General features: G+C 40.8%; 1 protein-coding gene across 2 annotated transcripts; it reads right to left on the bottom strand.

Moving 5' to 3' along the window:
• Positions 1-2,756: 2,756 nt before the first annotated feature.
• LOC136943484 (cytosolic phospholipase A2 zeta-like) lies at positions 2,757-10,210 on the bottom strand. Of its 2 annotated transcripts, none has more exons than XM_067236825.1 (20): positions 10,175-10,210; positions 9,320-9,398; positions 8,832-8,968; positions 8,233-8,367; positions 7,993-8,033; positions 7,864-7,906; positions 7,599-7,644; positions 7,387-7,523; positions 7,199-7,297; positions 7,045-7,079; positions 6,812-6,950; positions 6,505-6,641; positions 5,661-5,883; positions 5,338-5,455; positions 4,779-4,916; positions 4,591-4,698; positions 4,194-4,373; positions 3,853-4,025; positions 3,465-3,651; positions 2,757-3,354 (listed from the first exon to the last, which is right to left on the bottom strand). In XM_067236825.1, the coding sequence occupies exons 1-20, from the start codon at positions 10,181-10,183 to the stop codon at positions 3,098-3,100; spliced, it is 2,421 nt and encodes an 806-aa protein (XP_067092926.1). In that variant the 5' UTR covers positions 10,184-10,210; the 3' UTR covers positions 2,757-3,097. The 2 variants fall into 2 exon arrangements, with proteins under 2 accessions (XP_067092926.1, XP_067092927.1); XM_067236826.1 differs by having other exon boundaries at positions 4,194-4,370.
• Positions 10,211-19,453: the final 9,243 nt, after the last annotated feature.

The raw sequence follows: 19,453 nt of genomic DNA, 5'->3' as shown, positions 1-19,453 counted from the left end.
GTGGTGGTTTAAAAACCTTTTGGGGGGTTTTGTTTGTTCCTTATCTGCCGCTTGTCCGGGGGTCGGGTCGCGGGGGCAGCAACCTAAGCAGGGAGGCCCAGACTTCCCTCTCCCCGGCCACTTCCCCGAGGCGTTCCCAGGCCAGCCGAGAGACATAGTCCCTCCAGCGTGTCCTGGGTCTTCCCCGGGGCCTCTTCCCAGTGGGACGTGCCCAGAACACCTCACCAGGGAGGCGTCCAGGAGGCATCCTGATCAGATGCCCGAGCCACCTCAACTGGCTCCTCTCGACGCGGAGGAGCAGCGGTTATATTCTGAGCCCCTCCCGGATGACCAAGCTTCTCACCCTATCTCTAAGGGAGAGCCCGGACACCTTGCGGAGAAAGCTCATTCGCGATCTCGTTCTTTCGATCACTACCCACTGTTCGTGACCATAGGTGAGGGTAGGAACGTAGATCGACTGGTAAATAGAGCAGTGGCGGAACTAGAGTTTTATACATGGGGTGGCCAAGGGGTGGCCATGACTACTTCAGGGGGTCCATAGTCCAGAGTCTTGGGTCACTGTTTTCATTAATATATACAGTATAATCTGGGTCTATAAGTGCTGGAACATCCATAATATTTTTAGGAAAACAAGCTCAAGCACCAGGGACTTATAATAGCATTTCTGTGTTACAGAAATAACACAGTGCATTTTGGGTGTGAAATTACACACCCCAAAAAACACTTAAATTTGACTTGACAGGTAGCAGAAATCAAGCAGAAATGGACTTGTAAAATATAAATAACTTGGTGCCCAACCACATTACAAATTTACAGTATAATATTTATGTTAATATATATTATGTTAACTAATAGCAAAGAAAAGTTTTGGAATTGGCCTAAACAAGACCAAATTAAATCTGTGTGATAAGAAACAATAAATATATAATTTTAGAATGTCAGTGTACAAGCTAGTACACAGTGCATGTATTATTTATTATACCTACTAACACAGATGTAAACACAATGTTAGGCTAAATTTGGAACCGATCTCTCGTCTATCTGATTACCGTATTTTTCGGAAAATAAGCCGCATCGTGTATAAGGCCCCCCCCCCCCCCCCCCCCCCCCCCCCCCATATCACCGCCCCTCGCTGCCTAGTGCCTACTTCCGACCCAGATAATGGACGCTATGTCAAGCCGAACAAAACCGTATAGAATTAGAATTTATTTGTTCAATGAGTGAAACATACAGATGCATATAAATGAAATATTCCCCTGAGCTGTAACACAAGAGTAAACATTTACAGCAGAGGCAGCAGACAGTGAGCTCTCCAACTACTTCTAGCACATTAGCTACCATTTCACCAAAATACCATCATTCTACACAGAGTAGCCTAATATCAAGTTAGCGGTTTGCACTAATTATAGCAGAGATACTTCTGGAAAAGTTATCTAGTATAATTATAACAAGCACACAGAACTGAGTGATGAACTGCAGGCGGCGGTGGATGGTCCAGGTGCGACCGGAGGATGAACGGCCGGGGGGGGGGGGGGGGGCGATGCTCGGTAACGCTGCGTTCACACTGCAGCGGAGCGGGCGGCGCGGGGCGTCGGCTTCCAATTCATTTTCAATGAAACCAGGCGTTGACGCTCGCGTAGGGCATTGTGGGAAGGCGAGCGGAGCGTTGCAAGTTGGATTTTCTCAAATTTATGTAAATGAGGAGCGTGAAAACGCTAGCGTTGGCCAATCGGATTGGTTTCTTGTTTCTTGTAACGTAGCAACTGTTCGTCATGGTAAACATTTCTAGGTTTGACAATTTCAAGATGGAGAAACTTTTCGTATGTGTCTGCACCATAGACATATATATGTCTATGGTCTGCACACCCAGTTCTGTTCAGAACAAAGTTACTAATGTGACGAGCCTGAATTTAAAGAATACATTAAACTAATAATGCATGGTGCATGGTTGCCGATGTCGTCATTGTTCCTAGTGTGTTTTTATAGCCTACTTTTAAATTTAGTCTCGTCACATTATGTGACTGTTCTGTGCCACTGCTAGCTCGCTAGCCCAGCCTACAAACGACTGGTTGAGTGACCGGTGGCGTAACATGTATTCTACTGTAATCTTGCACTAGTAAAATCTTGCACTTACATAAATGTTGTGTAAAAGTGGTATTTTGATCGATATTGTGAGTACATGAACCCAAATCTGCACGCTTGGCCATGACTACAACAGTGACCTTCGAGAACTACAACTCTGTATTAACTTGTCTAACACGCCCCCGAGCGTGGTGTACTGTGGGAAGGCAAGCGATGCAGAGCGTTAAAAAACGCTGCAGTGTGAACGCAGCGTTAGGCTCCGCGCTGCAAGAGAAGCAGTGTGTTGTTGAACCCCGTCTGTCTCTGGTCCATGTTAAAACTGTCCGCCGTGAAATGGTCAGTGGCGCAGAGGCGGCTGTTGGAGTTTATCCGAAGCTTTCCATGAGCGTGGCTCTTCACAAAATCTATATCCACCTATTTTTCCTTTCATTATCAACAGGGAACTTAAATGGCGTTGTAGCGCAGCTGGAGTTCTTGCATCCAGGGAAGATGCATTTGCGGGTGGTGGGAGAAATCCTGAAGCTAGCTAGGTAGCTGATGTAAGCTACAATAACAGTACAGCAGGAGGAGACATTCAGTGATCTGACGTAGATGGGGCGAAATGACGTAAATAGGGCATTGCCACTACATAGGAGAGATCCCCCGCCTCGCCCCGTTCGACAGTTGAAAAAATGTAACTAAGTAACTTTTACTTAAAGTACATTTTAAATGAACTATTTATTACTTTTAATTGAGTATTTTTTCAAATAGGTAATTTCACTTGTACTTGAGTAATATTTAATCAAAGTATTGGTACTTTTACTTGAGTACAATATTTTAGTACTTTTTCCACCTCTGGATTTTAGCATATGAGAGGTGGGGGGCAGGGTGACACCCATTATTACAAGCTATGTTGAATTTAATTATTAGCGTTATAACCAAATCCTTATAAAATACTATTTTAAAATGTCCATGTTTTTGTGAAACAGGCATGGTTCTCCATTCCAATGTTTCTACAGGAATTATACTACGTCCCTCACTGAACTGATTTTTTTACTGGCTTATCCTGATCCTGACTGGCTTCTTCCTTCACAGGGACTGCCCTCTCTAGGGAACTGCGAAGAGCCTTCAAGATCGCATCCTTGTTGTTGACAACATTGTAGGTGGTGAGATCCACCAGTGACCTGTAGTCCTTCACAGAGTAGGTCAGGTTGGAGGTCTTGTAGGGAGAAGAGTCAGAGCTAACATCAACTTTCCCCGCCTCCATCTCCTCCTCACCTTTCCGTGGTTGACCTGTCAAGTATCATCAAAGTACATACAAATGATGTCTTACTGTTTGAAGACAACAAAGGGCATGACAGCTTTCACAGAATGCAGTCCTGGCATCCTCAGAGAGCACTTACCAGGAGCCTTGAACTCACGATAAGAAACATTGACAAGGGGCATGTGCAGCAGAATGGGAGCCTCTGGGTTCTCTTTGTCTTCAAAGACGTAGAGCTCTCTCACAGGCTCAGCCTCGAGCTTGCTGAAGTCAATGTGGGGGAAGGGTATCTTGTGGTCTTCACAGTAATCCTGTGTCAGTTTTATAACCTTAGATAGAACAAAATCATCTTAATATGGACTACTGATTTATAGTAGCAGTGGATAACCATATCATTCAAGCACTTTCAGATAGGGGTTCATAGCCAGTGCAATACTACCTCCTACCTAGAGTATGCAAACAGCTAAATTATAAAATTCTGATAATTACCCTTTGCATAATTCAAAAATGGCTGCTCCCTTATTATTTACCTGTAAAACATCCTGCGGATCCCATGAGTAGCTGAAAGTCAGGATGACATCTACACCCCTCTGGGGACGCAACACTGGAGGGCAACCAATGTTTATTGCATGGCCAGCATCAACTAGTTGCAGTTTGGAGTCAGCTGGTGTTAGGTTGTTTGGGAAGGCATCAGGGTGGCTATCTAAACATGGAAGGCCAGAAAGTCATTTTATGTCCTAGATTCTGTTTTAGCCAACCGTAAAATCCCCTTTAACAGAATGTAATATTTTTTTGCAGAATTAGAAACAGCAAAAGACTAAGGTATTTAAACGCATTTTCACAGTGTTTATGAAACAGTGCAGCAAGTCACCTTTCCAGTCGGTAAAGTTTGAGTTTTTGTTATAATAGGAATGCATGAAGAATCCACGCATAAAGTTGTATATCTCAGTGATGACGGGTCGGCTCTTGAAAAAGCTGGAGACCACGCTAGCCGTGCTGGTGATCGGCGTGAGGAGATATGTGTCCAGGGTAATTGGCTCACTGTCTGCTTCTATGTGGGAGAAGTTTGGGAGAAGTTGATGGAGAGCAGATGAAAGTAATTGAAGCAAACACTGGCTAATCACTAATCACTATCAGGACTGTGGTGTAGCTAAGGGGATGCACACCTTGGAAATACTTCTAAACTAAGCAGAATGTGTGGATGAATCAACGTTTTCTGTTGCATTATTGCTATTTAACCACTGTGTTGAAGAGAAATAGGTCGTTACCTATGTTGCTCACATTCTCCCCCAGCCATGGGCTCCAGGAAGGTGGCATTCCAGTGAAAGCTGTCCACAGCTGAGTCAGATTCATAGAAAAAACACTACTCCAGATTCCTGTCAACGGACAAACAGATTAGAAAGATTATAAATACTGGGACACACGTGCAAACATGCATAGATGTACACAAACACACCTATCAGATAGGGGAGACGTGTCTCTGGGAGCTTCTTGATCATGTGACCTAGGTAGAATTCACTGCCAAAATCTTCAGTACGGACAAAAGCCCCATACTTTGGGATCCCCACTTCGTATGGCGTGAACTCACACCATTCTGACAGGAAAGGAAGAAATTAAATAGAAAGGTATGAGACACAGATGTGAAGCATAAATCACATCTAATATACATATGAAATGTGCTATATCTATATTTCTTAGATACACTAAATGAAGGCAAACCTTTTAACCCTTTAAGACCCCTGGTTGTAAAATTACGTCACTTTTCTCTAATTGCTAATTTCTTTTTTTTGAAAGACCACATTTATACAATGGCATTGCAAGGCAAGACAGTAGGACCCATTGGCTACCCATAATGGTCTTTCAAAAAAATAAAATATTTGCATATATATGTGTTTTTTGGAGAGCTAAAAGTGATGTTGTAATTTTAACCGGGTCTTACAGGGTTAAACATTTAGAAAGACCCTATAACAAGAGGAAACCATAAGCTGCTTTAGCTGAAGAGGAGCTTTAATGACCTTTCTCAGCTGTAGTGCCTTTCCTTCCTTCCTTCATATTGACAGCAGTGTAGATGGGGAGGGGGTTTTGGCCCTTTGACACTGCCCTCTGCTGCTCAGACAGAGTATGGCTGTTTTTCTTTTAACAAACAGTGGATTCATTCACACATAGTTTAGGCTGGCCAAAAAATTCAAGGGACGCTTGAACAATGATTTTTGTACATAGTGGGGTCCAGCATAGATGCACGACAATGGCGTTTCCATGTCCACGCAATTATATAACTTTTACTTCTGATTTGCACTGTAACAGAGCGGTGTTGTGTATTATCATGAGTGTACTATACCTTCCCATGGGTCAGCTCCTCAATGACCAATCCCCACATGTCTATGAGTGACACCGGGTGTCCCTCCTGCTCTCTCTTTCCAGTTTCAGTGTGGTAATACTGCAGTTTCTCCACGGTGAAGGCACTAAGAGCACTCTTTGTGATCTCCTTCTCCAGTTCAGCAATTGCCTTTTTCATGTCACAATGGGACCAATCATCTTGCTCGTTTAATTTGGCCATGGCCCTGTCAAAAAGGAATTTTATGGATGCGTTCATAGTTATGCTTTGTGGTTTGGTAGACTCTTCCGGGGGTCATTGTCTAATTTGCACACTGGTTAAAATCTGTAGCATTTGGGGTAACTATTTTGCACACACAGCTAGTTTAGAATTGACTTAGTGTTTTACTTCAGTCTTTACTTCACTTTTACTTAATATAAATATAAATGACCCTCCATAGAATTAAAGTGGTGAAGGAAGTCATCTGCTAGTCATGCTAGCATAATCTTGATGAATAGCATTTATGACTGTGCCAAGGGAATTGATTACATGTAAGGCCTGTGTCATCACCAGCCTAAGTAACTTGCCATTATGCCTTTCAGGGATTGTCAAGTTTGAAATGTAAAAATGGCCCAGAAACAGGGATGTGGCTCTGTGGTTAGTTGTTTTGACACCTTCTTTTTTTCCAATCTGGAATACAGTAAGTACAGGGACATTCCCCCGAGGCAAGTAGGGTGAAGTGCCTTGCCCAAGGACACAACGTCATTTGGCACGGCTGGGAATCAAACCAGCGACCTTCTGATTACTAACCCTATTCTCTAACCGCTCAGTCACCTGACTCCTGACTCCCCATAATACCTATACTCACCAGGTAGAACCAGACACTCCAGTAATATAAGTCACAGTGTCCAGAAGGCCAATTCTCTGTAGGCCCCTCAGGCTCCCATACATGCCAGTCATAGCTCTAGTCCCGCCCCCTGAGGCCACAACAGCTATTACAGGTACCTAGGGAGGAAAATAAATGAGCAGCACTTGGGTGGTCGTTGGGCCAGAGACGCAGTAGTAGACATAGACTCAAAGAAAATCTGATAGACTTTTAACTGCATATTGTTGTCATTGTTACAGTTTCTAATTAAAGTTAATGTGACCTCACAGGAAATGTATTTTCAGAGTACCTTTTTGAGTGTACGGGCAGAGTTAAGCTTCAACACTTTCTTTAAGGCCTGATCCACCACCACTCTTCTCTGCTCCAGGAACTTCTTCTCTTGGGGTGAAAGGTTGAAATCCAAACGAACTTGAAAACCTTTCTCTGGGCTGTAAATAATATATTGTGTGTACACATAAGCATACTAATTTATAATATATAGAATGGGAAACATTGACACTAATGCATGCGATGCACATTTACCAGTCCTCCATTTTCAAATGTAAGTCCAGCTTTTCCTGTGTTGGAAAACATTCAGTGTCAATGAGATTAATTGGAATGTAAAAGTCACATGCTTCTGTTTGGATCCTTCTAGGCCATACACAACTTTCCAGTACTTGTGTAGTACCTACTGTACCTCTCCAAAGGGAATAGACACGTTAACTTGGTCTTTGGCTGGCAATTTCTTAAGCTGAACAGCATTTGCTGAACTGCCACTCGAGCTGTCCAGCTGATTCTGGGGAGAACAGACCATCACAAAACATATATGAACAACATAATGTAACTGATGAGTAGCCAGATGAAAGATGGTAAAAGTAAACTCACTATCATGAGTTCTGTCTCCAGATCTCTGTTCACATAGAACCGCAAGGTTTTTGCTAGCGCTGTTTTTTGTTCTGAACTGGCCATCTTTTGATCTTCATTATATGCTCCTGTTAGTCTCAAAATAATGTCCGAGTTCACTGTAAAAACACAGTACATCACCATGAACAACTAACTGACTGACAGAAATTTAGCAAATATGACCCTCTACTCACAGTTGTTGTTGATCAAACTAACATCCACAGCAGTGAATGGGGCAGCCTAGGATACAACATTTAGCAAATTACTGATAAAATAACTATAGCAGCGATCAGCTCCTGGGTTAAGATGTACAAAAACAAATACAAACAAAGAACTTACATGAGTCTAATGATTACAGTGATAAAATGTTCTAAAACATAATATAAAATGTGGTACTATTAACATAGTAGAACAAAGTGTCACAAACTGATCAGGTCATTAGCATGCCACAATACTTACCATTAGGACTCCGTTTGAAATATATTTACAAGGAGGATCACCACTGAAAAAATAATAATATAAATATCTTGTAATGGATTTTTGCATGAATCTTGCCATATTGCATCATTTAGTCAGTGTGCCACATACCACTCAAGCAGCTGAAATTCCATCCACAGTTCATCATTCGTCTGAAAGAAATAGAGCATCCAACCCAGACTAAGAATACAGTACATCCAAATATCGATTTCATCTTTTTAATTAAGTTTATTTGAGTTAAATACAGTATCTGAGAATACATACTTTAATTCCATACAATTAAGTTATATGCTACTAAATACTCCAAGGTCTAGAATATTCCTTAAAGTTTCAGAAAGGCATATTATTCACCTGTGAGTCTCTGTTGAAGACTTTAGTCTCCTTCACTCCTGGTACGAGGTTGTTGATGTCAAATAACACAACTGAACACAAGTCATCACCATCTATGAAAGTGTCCTCATCATACAGTCTAATCTCCAGGATGTTCTGAAGACAAAAATAATGATTTATGTTATTCTTTCCATATTTTTTTTCATAAATTTCCAAATAATAATCTGATAGGACTAATTGATAGAAACTAGCCTAACTAGTTAAATTTATAGTCAAGCAATTTACATCCATCCATCGTCAACCGCTTATCCGGAGTCAGGTCGCGGAAGGAGAAGCTCCAGCAATGTACATTGAATGTGTCACGTTTGCATGAGCAAATATACTCAGTGGCCTCCTTTTCCAGGCTTAACATCACATTACAGAATAACTTGTAACAGGTTTTTGATACCAACTGGCCTTAACATGGTGTTAAATCTCATGTACCATGTGAGTTTGAATGAACAGTTGTGGTAAGAAAACTTTACCGATCTTTATTTTGATGACTGTGTCTTATCAGAAGTTGTATGATCATAGAATCATGCTCTGACTGCTGCTTGACCAAAAAGGATAACATGACTTACCTTTACAGAAGACTGGACCCTAAAGTTGAAAGTTTCATTCCACTCTGGGGAGCTGCTATTGTCGACAGTCTTGGTACGGTGAATCTTCGTAGAGGCCGTGGGCATATGTAATGTGACATAGCAGTCTGACTCAGACCCTATACATAAACACGAGATAAGCCATTATGGATTGATATATGAAGAGATTGTAGCAGCAAAGAACAGGGAGAAGAATGGATTTCTTCACTTACAAAAAGCATGTTATTCATCTATATAATATATATGCACAATAATATAATTGGGAACCCTGCCCATAAACTGAGCAGTAATACAATTAATACTACAACAACAATCCATAAGAGTCAACAGTCAATTCTGTGCCAACATGCCTTCATGCTCATAACCATCCATTCTGTTTAGAATTCCCCCAAGTTTAATGTAGTTTGACGATAATAATATTCCTTTATTTAGTTATCTTAAACATTTGTGAATGTTTAGAGGACACTCACAATAATCACGGGAGTAGATGGTATTTGCTCTAAGAACAGTAACCTCCAGATTTGAGTAGAACCCTGTAGGACTCTCGTTCTGTTGAGGCAAAAAAAAGGTTACAGAATATTCAAGAATACCATTAAACTTCCAGTAATATATACAAATGAGGGCTGAAAGAAAGTCTATCAATGCCAATAGTGTGCATCATACTTTGTCAATCATCATCATTTGCAAGTGCTGGATGTAAACCATATCCTACTTTTTAGTTTTAAGATTTTTCCCAACATTGAAACAAGTTTAATAGATAACAGTATAAATGCAACATTGAAATACATTTGGTAGATAAGAGTTCAAATGCAACCACAGCCAAACTCATCAACAAAACCAAAACGCTCACTCAGAAAACCATTCATTCTTCTGTTCCCTGTATTACTAAAACAACGTATTCTCTCTGACTGTGTTATGGCCACAGCCACGGCCTGGTCCTTGTCCCTTTTACACCCCTGCTGGTTCTCCTGTGTCATCCTACCTAGACCCTCCACACCTGCTGCCCTGCACCTCATAATCCTGCAATACTTCAACCTGGCTTTCCAACCACCCCTCGTCAGATCTTTGTCACATCTACTGAGGTAGTATGCGCTTTTGACCCTCAAGCATTGCTTGATTTACTTGCCTTCTACAAAACCGGTTTTCTTTGTGCCCAGGATTGTCATCCGTGTACCCAGTACCTGTCTGCCTGCAACCCGCTGGTTCACAACGCGAGACTACAACTCAAGACTACACCCCAATAAATCACCTAATTGTATCTGTGCTGTGTTTGGGTCCACTCTGTACTACACAGTAACAGACTGTCTGTCTGACGAAGTACCTACGTTTTGCATGATTCCTCCTTTTCAGTCACCAAGCTCTTGCAGATCTATCAGTTTGTGCACAGACCTGTAGGTTATATCTTGTTTACTGGCTGAAGGTGTGGTCAAGTTAAAAAAGGGGCGTAAATATTTCAGTTGTTAGAGACGGCTTGTATCAACTTTATATCAGATTGATCAGAAATATAGAATGTAAATTTATTATAGATCAATAAAAGTTATATATAATCAGCACTACAAAAGTAAACTTTGGCATGTCTTTTTTTCATACGTTTGCATAATGAACTGTAAAAAGAATTATATTCAATTTTTTTATGTTATTGTCACACTCTGCATGGAATGTCTCACAATGGAGCAACATGCACATTTTCAGCCCGGTAGCAGCATACATTGGAGTACAAGACACATTTTAAATTTGGAAAATGAACACTTCAAGGTAGCGCTGTTGAGCCTCTATGTGGCTTAGAGGTAAGGCCATATGAATTATTTACAGTTTTTTCCGATTGCTTAGACACAAAAATGTAAAATAACACACAGTTAGTGAAATCTGACACTCAAGGAGCACAACAGAAGGCCAGACCTGCACAACTATAAGCACATTCTCATCCTCACACTATTTGCAAAATACAACACAGTGTTTTGCAAATCACTAAACACAATTTTCTACATTAGACACAGAAATGTAAGATTATGTCACTTCATTGCCTTTTTTAGACACTGCCTTGTAAAATGCCACACATGTGAACAGATGGATCAAACACGGGCGTCAGGTGTACAAGCACTAAAGTGCTAAACTGTAAACATACCAATCAGGTGTAAGCACTATAAAAAGGCAACAGGTCAGTGTACCTGTCCTCATAAAAAATGGAAGGCAATGTTGCAGGTAGAGGAAGAGGTAGGATGAGAGGGGGGGCCCGTGGAGGAAGGTAGGGAGAGGGAGAGGTAGACCTGGAGGCCGTGGAAGAATAGGGACAAATGTACAGTATCTAATGAAATTCAAACAACATTGAACATTGGTTGACCATGTTGTGAACCATGGGGCAACATTGAGAGAGGCTGGACAGAGAGTTCAGCCCAACCTCAGCAGATATACTGTTGCAACAGTAATTTGGACATTTCGACAAGAGCACAGGTGAAAACTACTATTCTGTACTGTCTACAGTACAGTAAAATGTAGCTACATGTAGCTACAGCTATATGCACTACATCAGTACTTTTTTTGTAAATATTCACTGCAGTCCATGATTGAATTTCATTTGCTGTATTCTTTCTTTTGTCTCCACAAATGTATGTGGTGTGTTTACAGACTACTATGTAGCCTACTACAGTATTTGATTTGAAATATGTTCTGATTTTCTGCACAAAATGCTTGATTTGAAATATGTTCTGATTTTCTGCACAAAATGCAACCTTTACGTAGACAATGTGGAAAAATACAGTAAATATTTTCAGCAGTGTGCAGTACTGGGGGGTATTCCAGGTAGCGGGTTTAACAAACTCTGATCCTAACCCTGAACTCTGAGTTGAGTTACTTTAAAATTGGAAACTTTGAAAACTCGGTTCCAGAAAAGCTGATTTGAATTTGTTAACTCAACTCGGAGTACGTCAACTCTGAGTTAAGCGCGCTCATGAGAACTATTAAAAGCCAACATCAATGGAGCTCCGATAGTGGGATCAACCATGGCACCCAGCAACAAAAAACCTTGTCCTACTTCACCACACTTCTGATATAAGTTTTATTTCGTGTTCAATCTGAGCACATATTACGGAAAAAAGCAACACGGCTTTAGTAGCGTATACAATTGGCGTGGGAGACAAACTGCCAAGTCAATGCAAGTCAATGCATACATTTGATGTAATAGCCAGTCCATACCGTTAATATTACAGAAGAAAAAGTGGGAGACTTAATAAAATAGCATGTTCAATGTTATATTAATTATAAAAACATACTACAAACAGGTAAGACATATTTTGCTTAAGCTATAGGCTTGTGATTGTAGCCTCGAAGTCACCTTGGTTTTAATCATATATCGACATGATACAAAGTAAATATCAATTGGTGCCTATTTCAACTTGTAATAGCAGTTTCCCCCAACAGAATGCTTTTCAAATCAAATCAAATCAAAATGTATTTGTATAGCCCTTATTACACGCAAGCATGTCGAGGGGTTCACATACGTCCATAGAACTGCCCCTCAACCAACCTAAACCCTCAAGGAAGACAAGGAAAAACTGCCAGAAAAACCCACTGCAGGAGAAAAAATTGAAGAAACCTTGGGAGGAGCAATTCAATGAGGGATCCCCTCATTGAATTGCTACACAATACAGGATTTTTTGTATTTTGGCTATATTGACTATATTACGTAGATGTAAAAATGCAGTTCTGGTAATTTGCTTAATATTTTCATCAAAGGATGATGACGATGATGATTAAGATGACGAAGAGACATTGACTGCTGCAGCAGAAAATGGATGCAGAGAATTATGTATGGTAGCTACTGGTAGTTCTCTCCCCATGTACTTTTATTTACAGGCTTGTGTGGAATTGTCAGTTACACTGACATTATGAGAATAATGAATATAAAAAACGATTTGCACATTCTGATCCTGTTGAACAGAGCATGGATGCAGTATACAGTGATATGTTCATTTAATGGCAGGTGAATTCTGCATGTGGAACTGTGAAATGTAATGCAATCCCATGTATTCCCAGTTACAAGTAAATGAGTTGTACAAATTGCACCTCATGAAGAATTGCCAAAAACTGACCAAGAGATGGTGTAGGCCTACTTAGGGTAGACGAATAAAGGATAATCTTGAAAAAGATTTACTGGAACACCAGTTACAGGAGGATGCATGTAACAGGTGATGTTAATTGTAGAAACAATAATCTATATCAATATTAATTGTTGAATTTGCTGAATTTCTATTTTGACCAAGAGATGGTGTACTTAGGGCAGAAGAATAAAGGCTGATCTTGTAAGGCTATCAACCTATCAATCTGGAGTTACTGGATGGAGTCTCAACTTGATGGCTCTCACACATCATTGTGTAACTTACTGTGGCATTGCTAGTCATGTTGATAAGTAAGGGTCAAGATTGTGGTGTTATTAGTTGTTTTGGGTATAAAAGGAATTGTGAAGCATCTGGATTCTTGATCTCCTGAGACCTTCTCCTCAGCTCTGGCTTGTCCTACTCCTTCTTCCTCAACTCTTGCTTTCTATCTCTAGTTTACAATAATCATGGTAGAGTAGGTAAGAGTTAACCTTCATTGATTTCATTCATTTGCAATATGATTACATTATTATATTATTTAACCTTACTTTGACCATTCTTGCTCTGATTTAACCCATAGTCGAATAACTGTAATTCCATTGGTATTGGCATTATTTGGTTAATGTTAATACACTGTTCAGTTTCCCATCTTCCTTCAAACCATAGGGGAATTAGTTTCAGTTTGGCCAATATTGACCCCCTACAATGTTGAAATAGATTTGCTGAAACACCAGTTACAGGATGGTACATGGTCACAGGTGAATCATGTAAATTATAGGAACAATAGCCAATAAACATACTCATTGTTAGATTACTATTTGTAGGCAATGAAGAAGACCAAATACAATTTCAATTATTTGTATTTATTTCAGTGCCAAAAAGCATTTGGTCAGTTCTGAGTGCACGTCCACGGCGAGTAACATTAGCGATGTTGGCCTAAGGGCTGACAATGTTGCTAAAATACATTACAGATTGTGACGGGAAACGGTAACGTTAACCAGGTATTCATCAGGGAATTAAAGCACATCGAATCGCAGTCTTAAAATCCTCTCCCGGCGTATAACTAAGCGAATTAAATTTTGTTCGAGATCGGTTGGCTGAACCAGGAAAGGATATCCCTAGTCTGCCAACGCTATCAGGCTCAGAAAGAGGGAGGGGATAGATAAAAACGCAGAGTTTGGCAAGATTGTGGCAAACCTTCTAGGAGTAAGTTATCATGGAAACTTACCTAAAGGTTTCGTTACCTCTCTTTCTGGAACGGAAACCTCGGAGTAAGCCTCTTTTCAGGGTTAAACAACTCAAAGTTTTCACTAAACCTGCTACCTGGAATACCCCCCTGGTCTTGTTGGTTGTGTTTGGTCAACATATTCATGTACTTGTACGTACTCTACTGGAATATCTCTGACAAAATCAAGCAGGTTCTATCATTAGAAAAGAATAGTTAGTGTAAAAGTGTTTTACATTTTTCACTACAGTGTGTAACTGATTCAAACAGAGTCCAATTTTATGAACCATGTGTGTGGCATACGGTGACAGAAATGGGTTTTTATACATGATTGTATAATTTTGAACGAAGTGTTTCATTTTGCAAAAGATTGGAGGTGTTCTGCTACTTGTGTGTCTAGTTGTGTGAATCGTGTGTTGTGTTTTGACAAAGTGAGCCCTGTTTTCAAAATTGTGCTTACGTAAGCAATTGGAAAAAACTGTAAGGTATTGACAACAGATAGGCACAATTAGCTACATGAATTCAGGCAACAGAACTTTGTTCAGCCAATGGGTTTTAGTGTTTTAGCAATTGAGAAAAACTGTAAGAACTTTAGTGCTTATACACCTGACGCCTGTGTTTGATCCAAAATATTCGACAGGCCAAGCCACGGACATGTACCACGAAGGACAACAAACCCCTAACCTTAATTTGATAGCGGGGTCTGTTTAGACCATGTCTTATACAGAGCAAATGATCATCTTTTAAGTTTGAGGATAAACAAATGCACAAGTGGGTCTGTACCCCTAATATTGTTTGTGCTAAACCAGGACTATGTGCCACCAATTTTTGGGGGGACTTTGACCACTGATGTAGTCTATTTAGAATATGAATAGTCTTGGAATCTGTACTTGGAAAGAAACCTCACCTTAATGGCAGGTTTGTATTTGAAAAAGATTTTGTCGTACAACAACATAAAACCCATTTCTGGAAAGGTCTTAACTTTTAGGTTAATTTATGTTAGTTTGACACATTTCTGGCAACTTTTATCTGATATATTGACCTTTGAACCCTTGCCAGGGGTCACTTTTAAAGCCCTATATTTCAGTTATTACGTAAAAGAGCTACTGAAAGTGGATCCTTGACAGGAGGTTTGACGATAGGGAAAACATAGTATCCATCTAAATGGAAAGTTATGGAACAAGTGCTCTTACCATGAACTTTGCCTCAGGCTTAGGAGGAATGTTATAACTGACATGCAAGTAATAAGAGACCGGTTATCTTGCAACACATTTCTGTTTTTATGAGACATCAATCATCGTGGCTAGGGGCTTGACTTAGCTGGAATCCAACAATGGTTGATATCGAGCCAGGTCTGTCCAAACCTTTAACTCAAACAGTGAATGAGTTGCAGAACAAACAGGGTGACATCACAGATGTAGCTAGGTAGCAGATACTTTCCATTACAAGTTAGAAACTCTTTACAGTTTTTCTCAGTTGTTAACACACAAAAAGCGCACATTCAGCACAATTTGCACAACCTTCACTTCATGTACCAATCGCTCGACCCAATTTGGCACTACTTCACAGTCTCTTATCTGCATTAGATTCTGACTTTCCTACTTTACATTCTGATGTCAATTACACATCACCTTGTTGTCAAACACTACAAAGAATGTGCAGTTGTTGCACACACTTCTCAAGTAAAATCTCAAAGCATCAACCTTCAACACACAAATATTCAAATCTCTACACTTTCAGGTCTGTTGAGCAATTTGCAATCAGGACTGCAGCATAAAAGCACCTTGAGCCTCTGTTTTGTTTGGTGAACAATGGAGAACTTTGAAGAGATCGACAACCAGAGAAGGAGAGGGGTGAGAGCGAGAGGAGGACAAGAAGGAGGGGGACAAGAGGGAGGAGGAGTAGCAGGAGTAGCAGGTAGAGGACAAAGAGAAGGAAGAGGAGGAAGAGTAGGAGGAAGAGGACAAGGATGAAGAGAAGAAGGAGGAGGACAAGGAGGAGGAAGAGGAGGAGAAGGACAAGGACAAGGAGAAGAAGGAGGAGGAGAAATAGAAAGGAGAACGGTCATCTCTAATGAGATTCGGGCCACTGTGGTAGACCATGTGCTAAACCATGGTTTGAGCATGAGGGAGGCTGGCCAGAGGGTTCAACCAAATCTCAACCGCTTCACAGTTGCTGCCGTCATTAGAACCTTCAGGATGGAGAACAGGTATGAAATCTATTTGCCTTGTGTACTGTAATACTGCATATCAATAGAATACAGTGTGGTCATAGTATTTGTATTTTGCAGGACTGAAAGAGAACCACACCGGGAGGAAGAACACACACTTTCACAGCCGAACAGGAGATTGAAATTGTAAATATGGTTTGTGAGAACAACGCTATCACACTCCGACAAATACAAACTGGGATCCTGGCTGACCATGCTACATTCAGAAATGTCCAGACCGTCAGCCTCTCTACATTGGACCGTATTCTTCGCAGGAATACCATACGGATGAAACAGGTGTACAGGGTCCCATTCAACCGGAACACAGACCGCATCAAGGAGTGTGGATGAGGCCCTCTGGCCAGACAGGAACCAGAGGCATGATGCCTAATTCATTTTTGTGAAGGGGGTAGGGGGGGGGGGGGGGGGGGGGGGGGTTGAGCAGGCCAGTTTACAGTACTGTATTGTTCTCTTCTGTGTGTACCGAAATAAAACTTTTTTGCTGCATATTTGTGTGCTGTTTTATGTTTGACTATAAAAAGAATTGGGCCTACACTGGATGGCCTCGATGGCAACACTTCAGGACATGTTTCTCTAAAAAATAGTTCCAGTGAAGAAGCAATTAACCAAAAGAGGGTGTGGTATTTGGTATACAACACCCCCAAACCATGTCATGGTTTCATGGAAAGGTGAGGTTCTCGTGTGAACTTTCCCTTTTCCTTGGTATCAATGTGTCTTGTTTACCAAGTTCTTGAAGAACAGGTTAGGTTAGCCTACATCAGATCAATGTCATGTCAAATTTAATCAAATCAAAAGGTATTTGTATAGCCCTTTTTACAAGCAATGTCACAGAGGGCTTCACATACGCCCATAGAACTGCCCCTCAACCAACCTAAACCCTCAAGGAAGACAAAGAAAACTCCCAGAGGAACATAAAATGGAAGAAACCTTGGGAGGAGCAATTCAGTGAGGGATCCCCTCCTCCAGAGACGGTTAGTGAAAAAGAGGTGCAGAACACAGGCTAAACATAGTCATACAGCAGGGAAGTGTCAATGGGTGTTGAAACACCAAAATACAGTGTTCAACTCGGGTCAGAGTTGGTAAATGTAACTTTAAGCAGAGGTAGCCACAGGACTGGGGACTGTGATCGGCGCAGCGTCACAGGCAGGGGGATGAGGAAAGGGACAGGGAACTCGCTGTTGTCCATCAGGGAGACCGTTGTCCACTTGGCGACTAGATCCAGCTTTGGCAGACTGTCACAGATCGATATCCACTGGCGACCAGGTCCAGCGTTGGCAGATCGATGACCAGGCAGATGCTGACAGCTCAAAGCCCCCACACCAAAGGGAGGTGTGGTGGGGGGACAGAAAGAGGATAGCAGGAATTAGAGAATGCCAGGAGCAACTAACAGTTACAGTAATATTAGAACGAGGTCCCCACCGGTCAAGTGTGGGCTAGTGCAGCAATTTTAGAAGACCAAAAAGGGCACCAGCCCCCCTCGGTTGGAACATGAAATCTGTTCCAGGGAAGAGAAACTCTAAAATACGAATAAGAATGCCCCCTCCCCCGTCGTCAACTAGCAACAAAAACAATAACAGTAACAATATACAGTTTATTTGTAAATTCAAGTCGGGCCTCCAGGGACATATAGAAGATTTATATGTAATTTAAAAGTTATATATGATACATATACAGACAAACACACACTTCAGGTTTACATTAAAAGTACATATACACTCACTTTAGCAGTCGTAGAACTGACTAAACAAAAAGGTTTTTAACCTACGTAACTTTGAATGTCGAAACAATATCAGCCTCTTTACAGTTTTTTACAATCGCTATGACAATTTCTTCAATACTTCTAACAAGTTTCCTAAACTCTTAACGCACCAACACACCTACGACACAAATTTGACAAAACGGTTAATTTCATGCTCAAAATCACACATTGTAAACTAAACTCAAACACTAATTGTCATAACACAAAAATACACTAAACATTACACCATGTCTACCAAAACACTAACACACGTTCTCTTTCAACAGGAACAATGCACAATGTCATAAAAAACACTAACATCAGATGGAATTACAGAAACTGCATTCTTTTATATGTGTCAGGTCTCACAGTATATGGATCATAGATTGTGTTTTGCAACGCAAAAAAAATAATTTATGCAGTAAAGGCTTCATTTGCAACAGGACATTACTGCAAGAAATATTCAATATGGCTGCCATTTATAGTATTTCATAAGTTACCCTAGCTCTGGACCTTCTCTGAGTGCCACCACACATTCTAACTCCTCTCCCTTTCCCTTGTCCCACTCCTCTCCCTTGTCCTGGTACTTGTCTTCCTCTCCCTCGTGCAGGCATTATTCTTACTTTCTTTGTGTTGCTCTAAATTGTTCTTTTTCCACAGAAGATCAGCCCAAAGAGGCCCTCTTTATATACCATATGGTCATGCGATCGAAATAACCTCAACACCTGAGTGTTTTCTAGTTGGGAATCAGCTGTGACTTACAGTATTTCCATAACTTCAACCAGCTGGTTCTCAGTAGCGATGGAATAAAATACAGGGGATATATTTGTGTTTCAATTCACAATATGTACAGCTTTTCACTTTGACTTTAGCCAATAAGTTAGGTTTTGAACATGATGTTATCTGTTCTGACATACAGTGTGAAAGCATTGGTAAATTGGGCAGTAAAAATCTATTGTTTTGGTCTTGGTTAAATTTGTGTTTACACTATGCATTTTATGTCAAAGCAACAAGAAATGTGTTAATTGTATAGCCAACACAGATGGATGTTGTGCTAACTGTGTCAAGAGTTTCGGAAACTTGTTCAAAGTAGGCCTATTGAAAAGATTGTCATAGCGATTGTAAAATACTGTAATTGAGACAGATAATTTGTTCCAGAGAAGAGGTGCTCTATATGAGAACGCCCTGCCTCCAGCAGGCATGTTGAAACAGAGCTACAATAATTTAGTGAACTAGAGAGGGTACAATTTCTGGGGAAATTGTAGGGTGTGCTTGCTTGCGTCGGTTGCAGGTAGGTCCGTCCCCTTAAGTTTTTCT

The sequence above is a fragment of the Osmerus mordax genome, chromosome 5 (genome assembly GCF_038355195.1).
Source record: "Osmerus mordax isolate fOsmMor3 chromosome 5, fOsmMor3.pri, whole genome shotgun sequence".
Classification (NCBI taxonomy): Eukaryota; Metazoa; Chordata; class Actinopteri; order Osmeriformes; family Osmeridae; genus Osmerus; species Osmerus mordax.
Note: the sequence above shows the minus strand (reverse complement) of the source record. Positions and strands in the feature narration are given on the sequence as shown.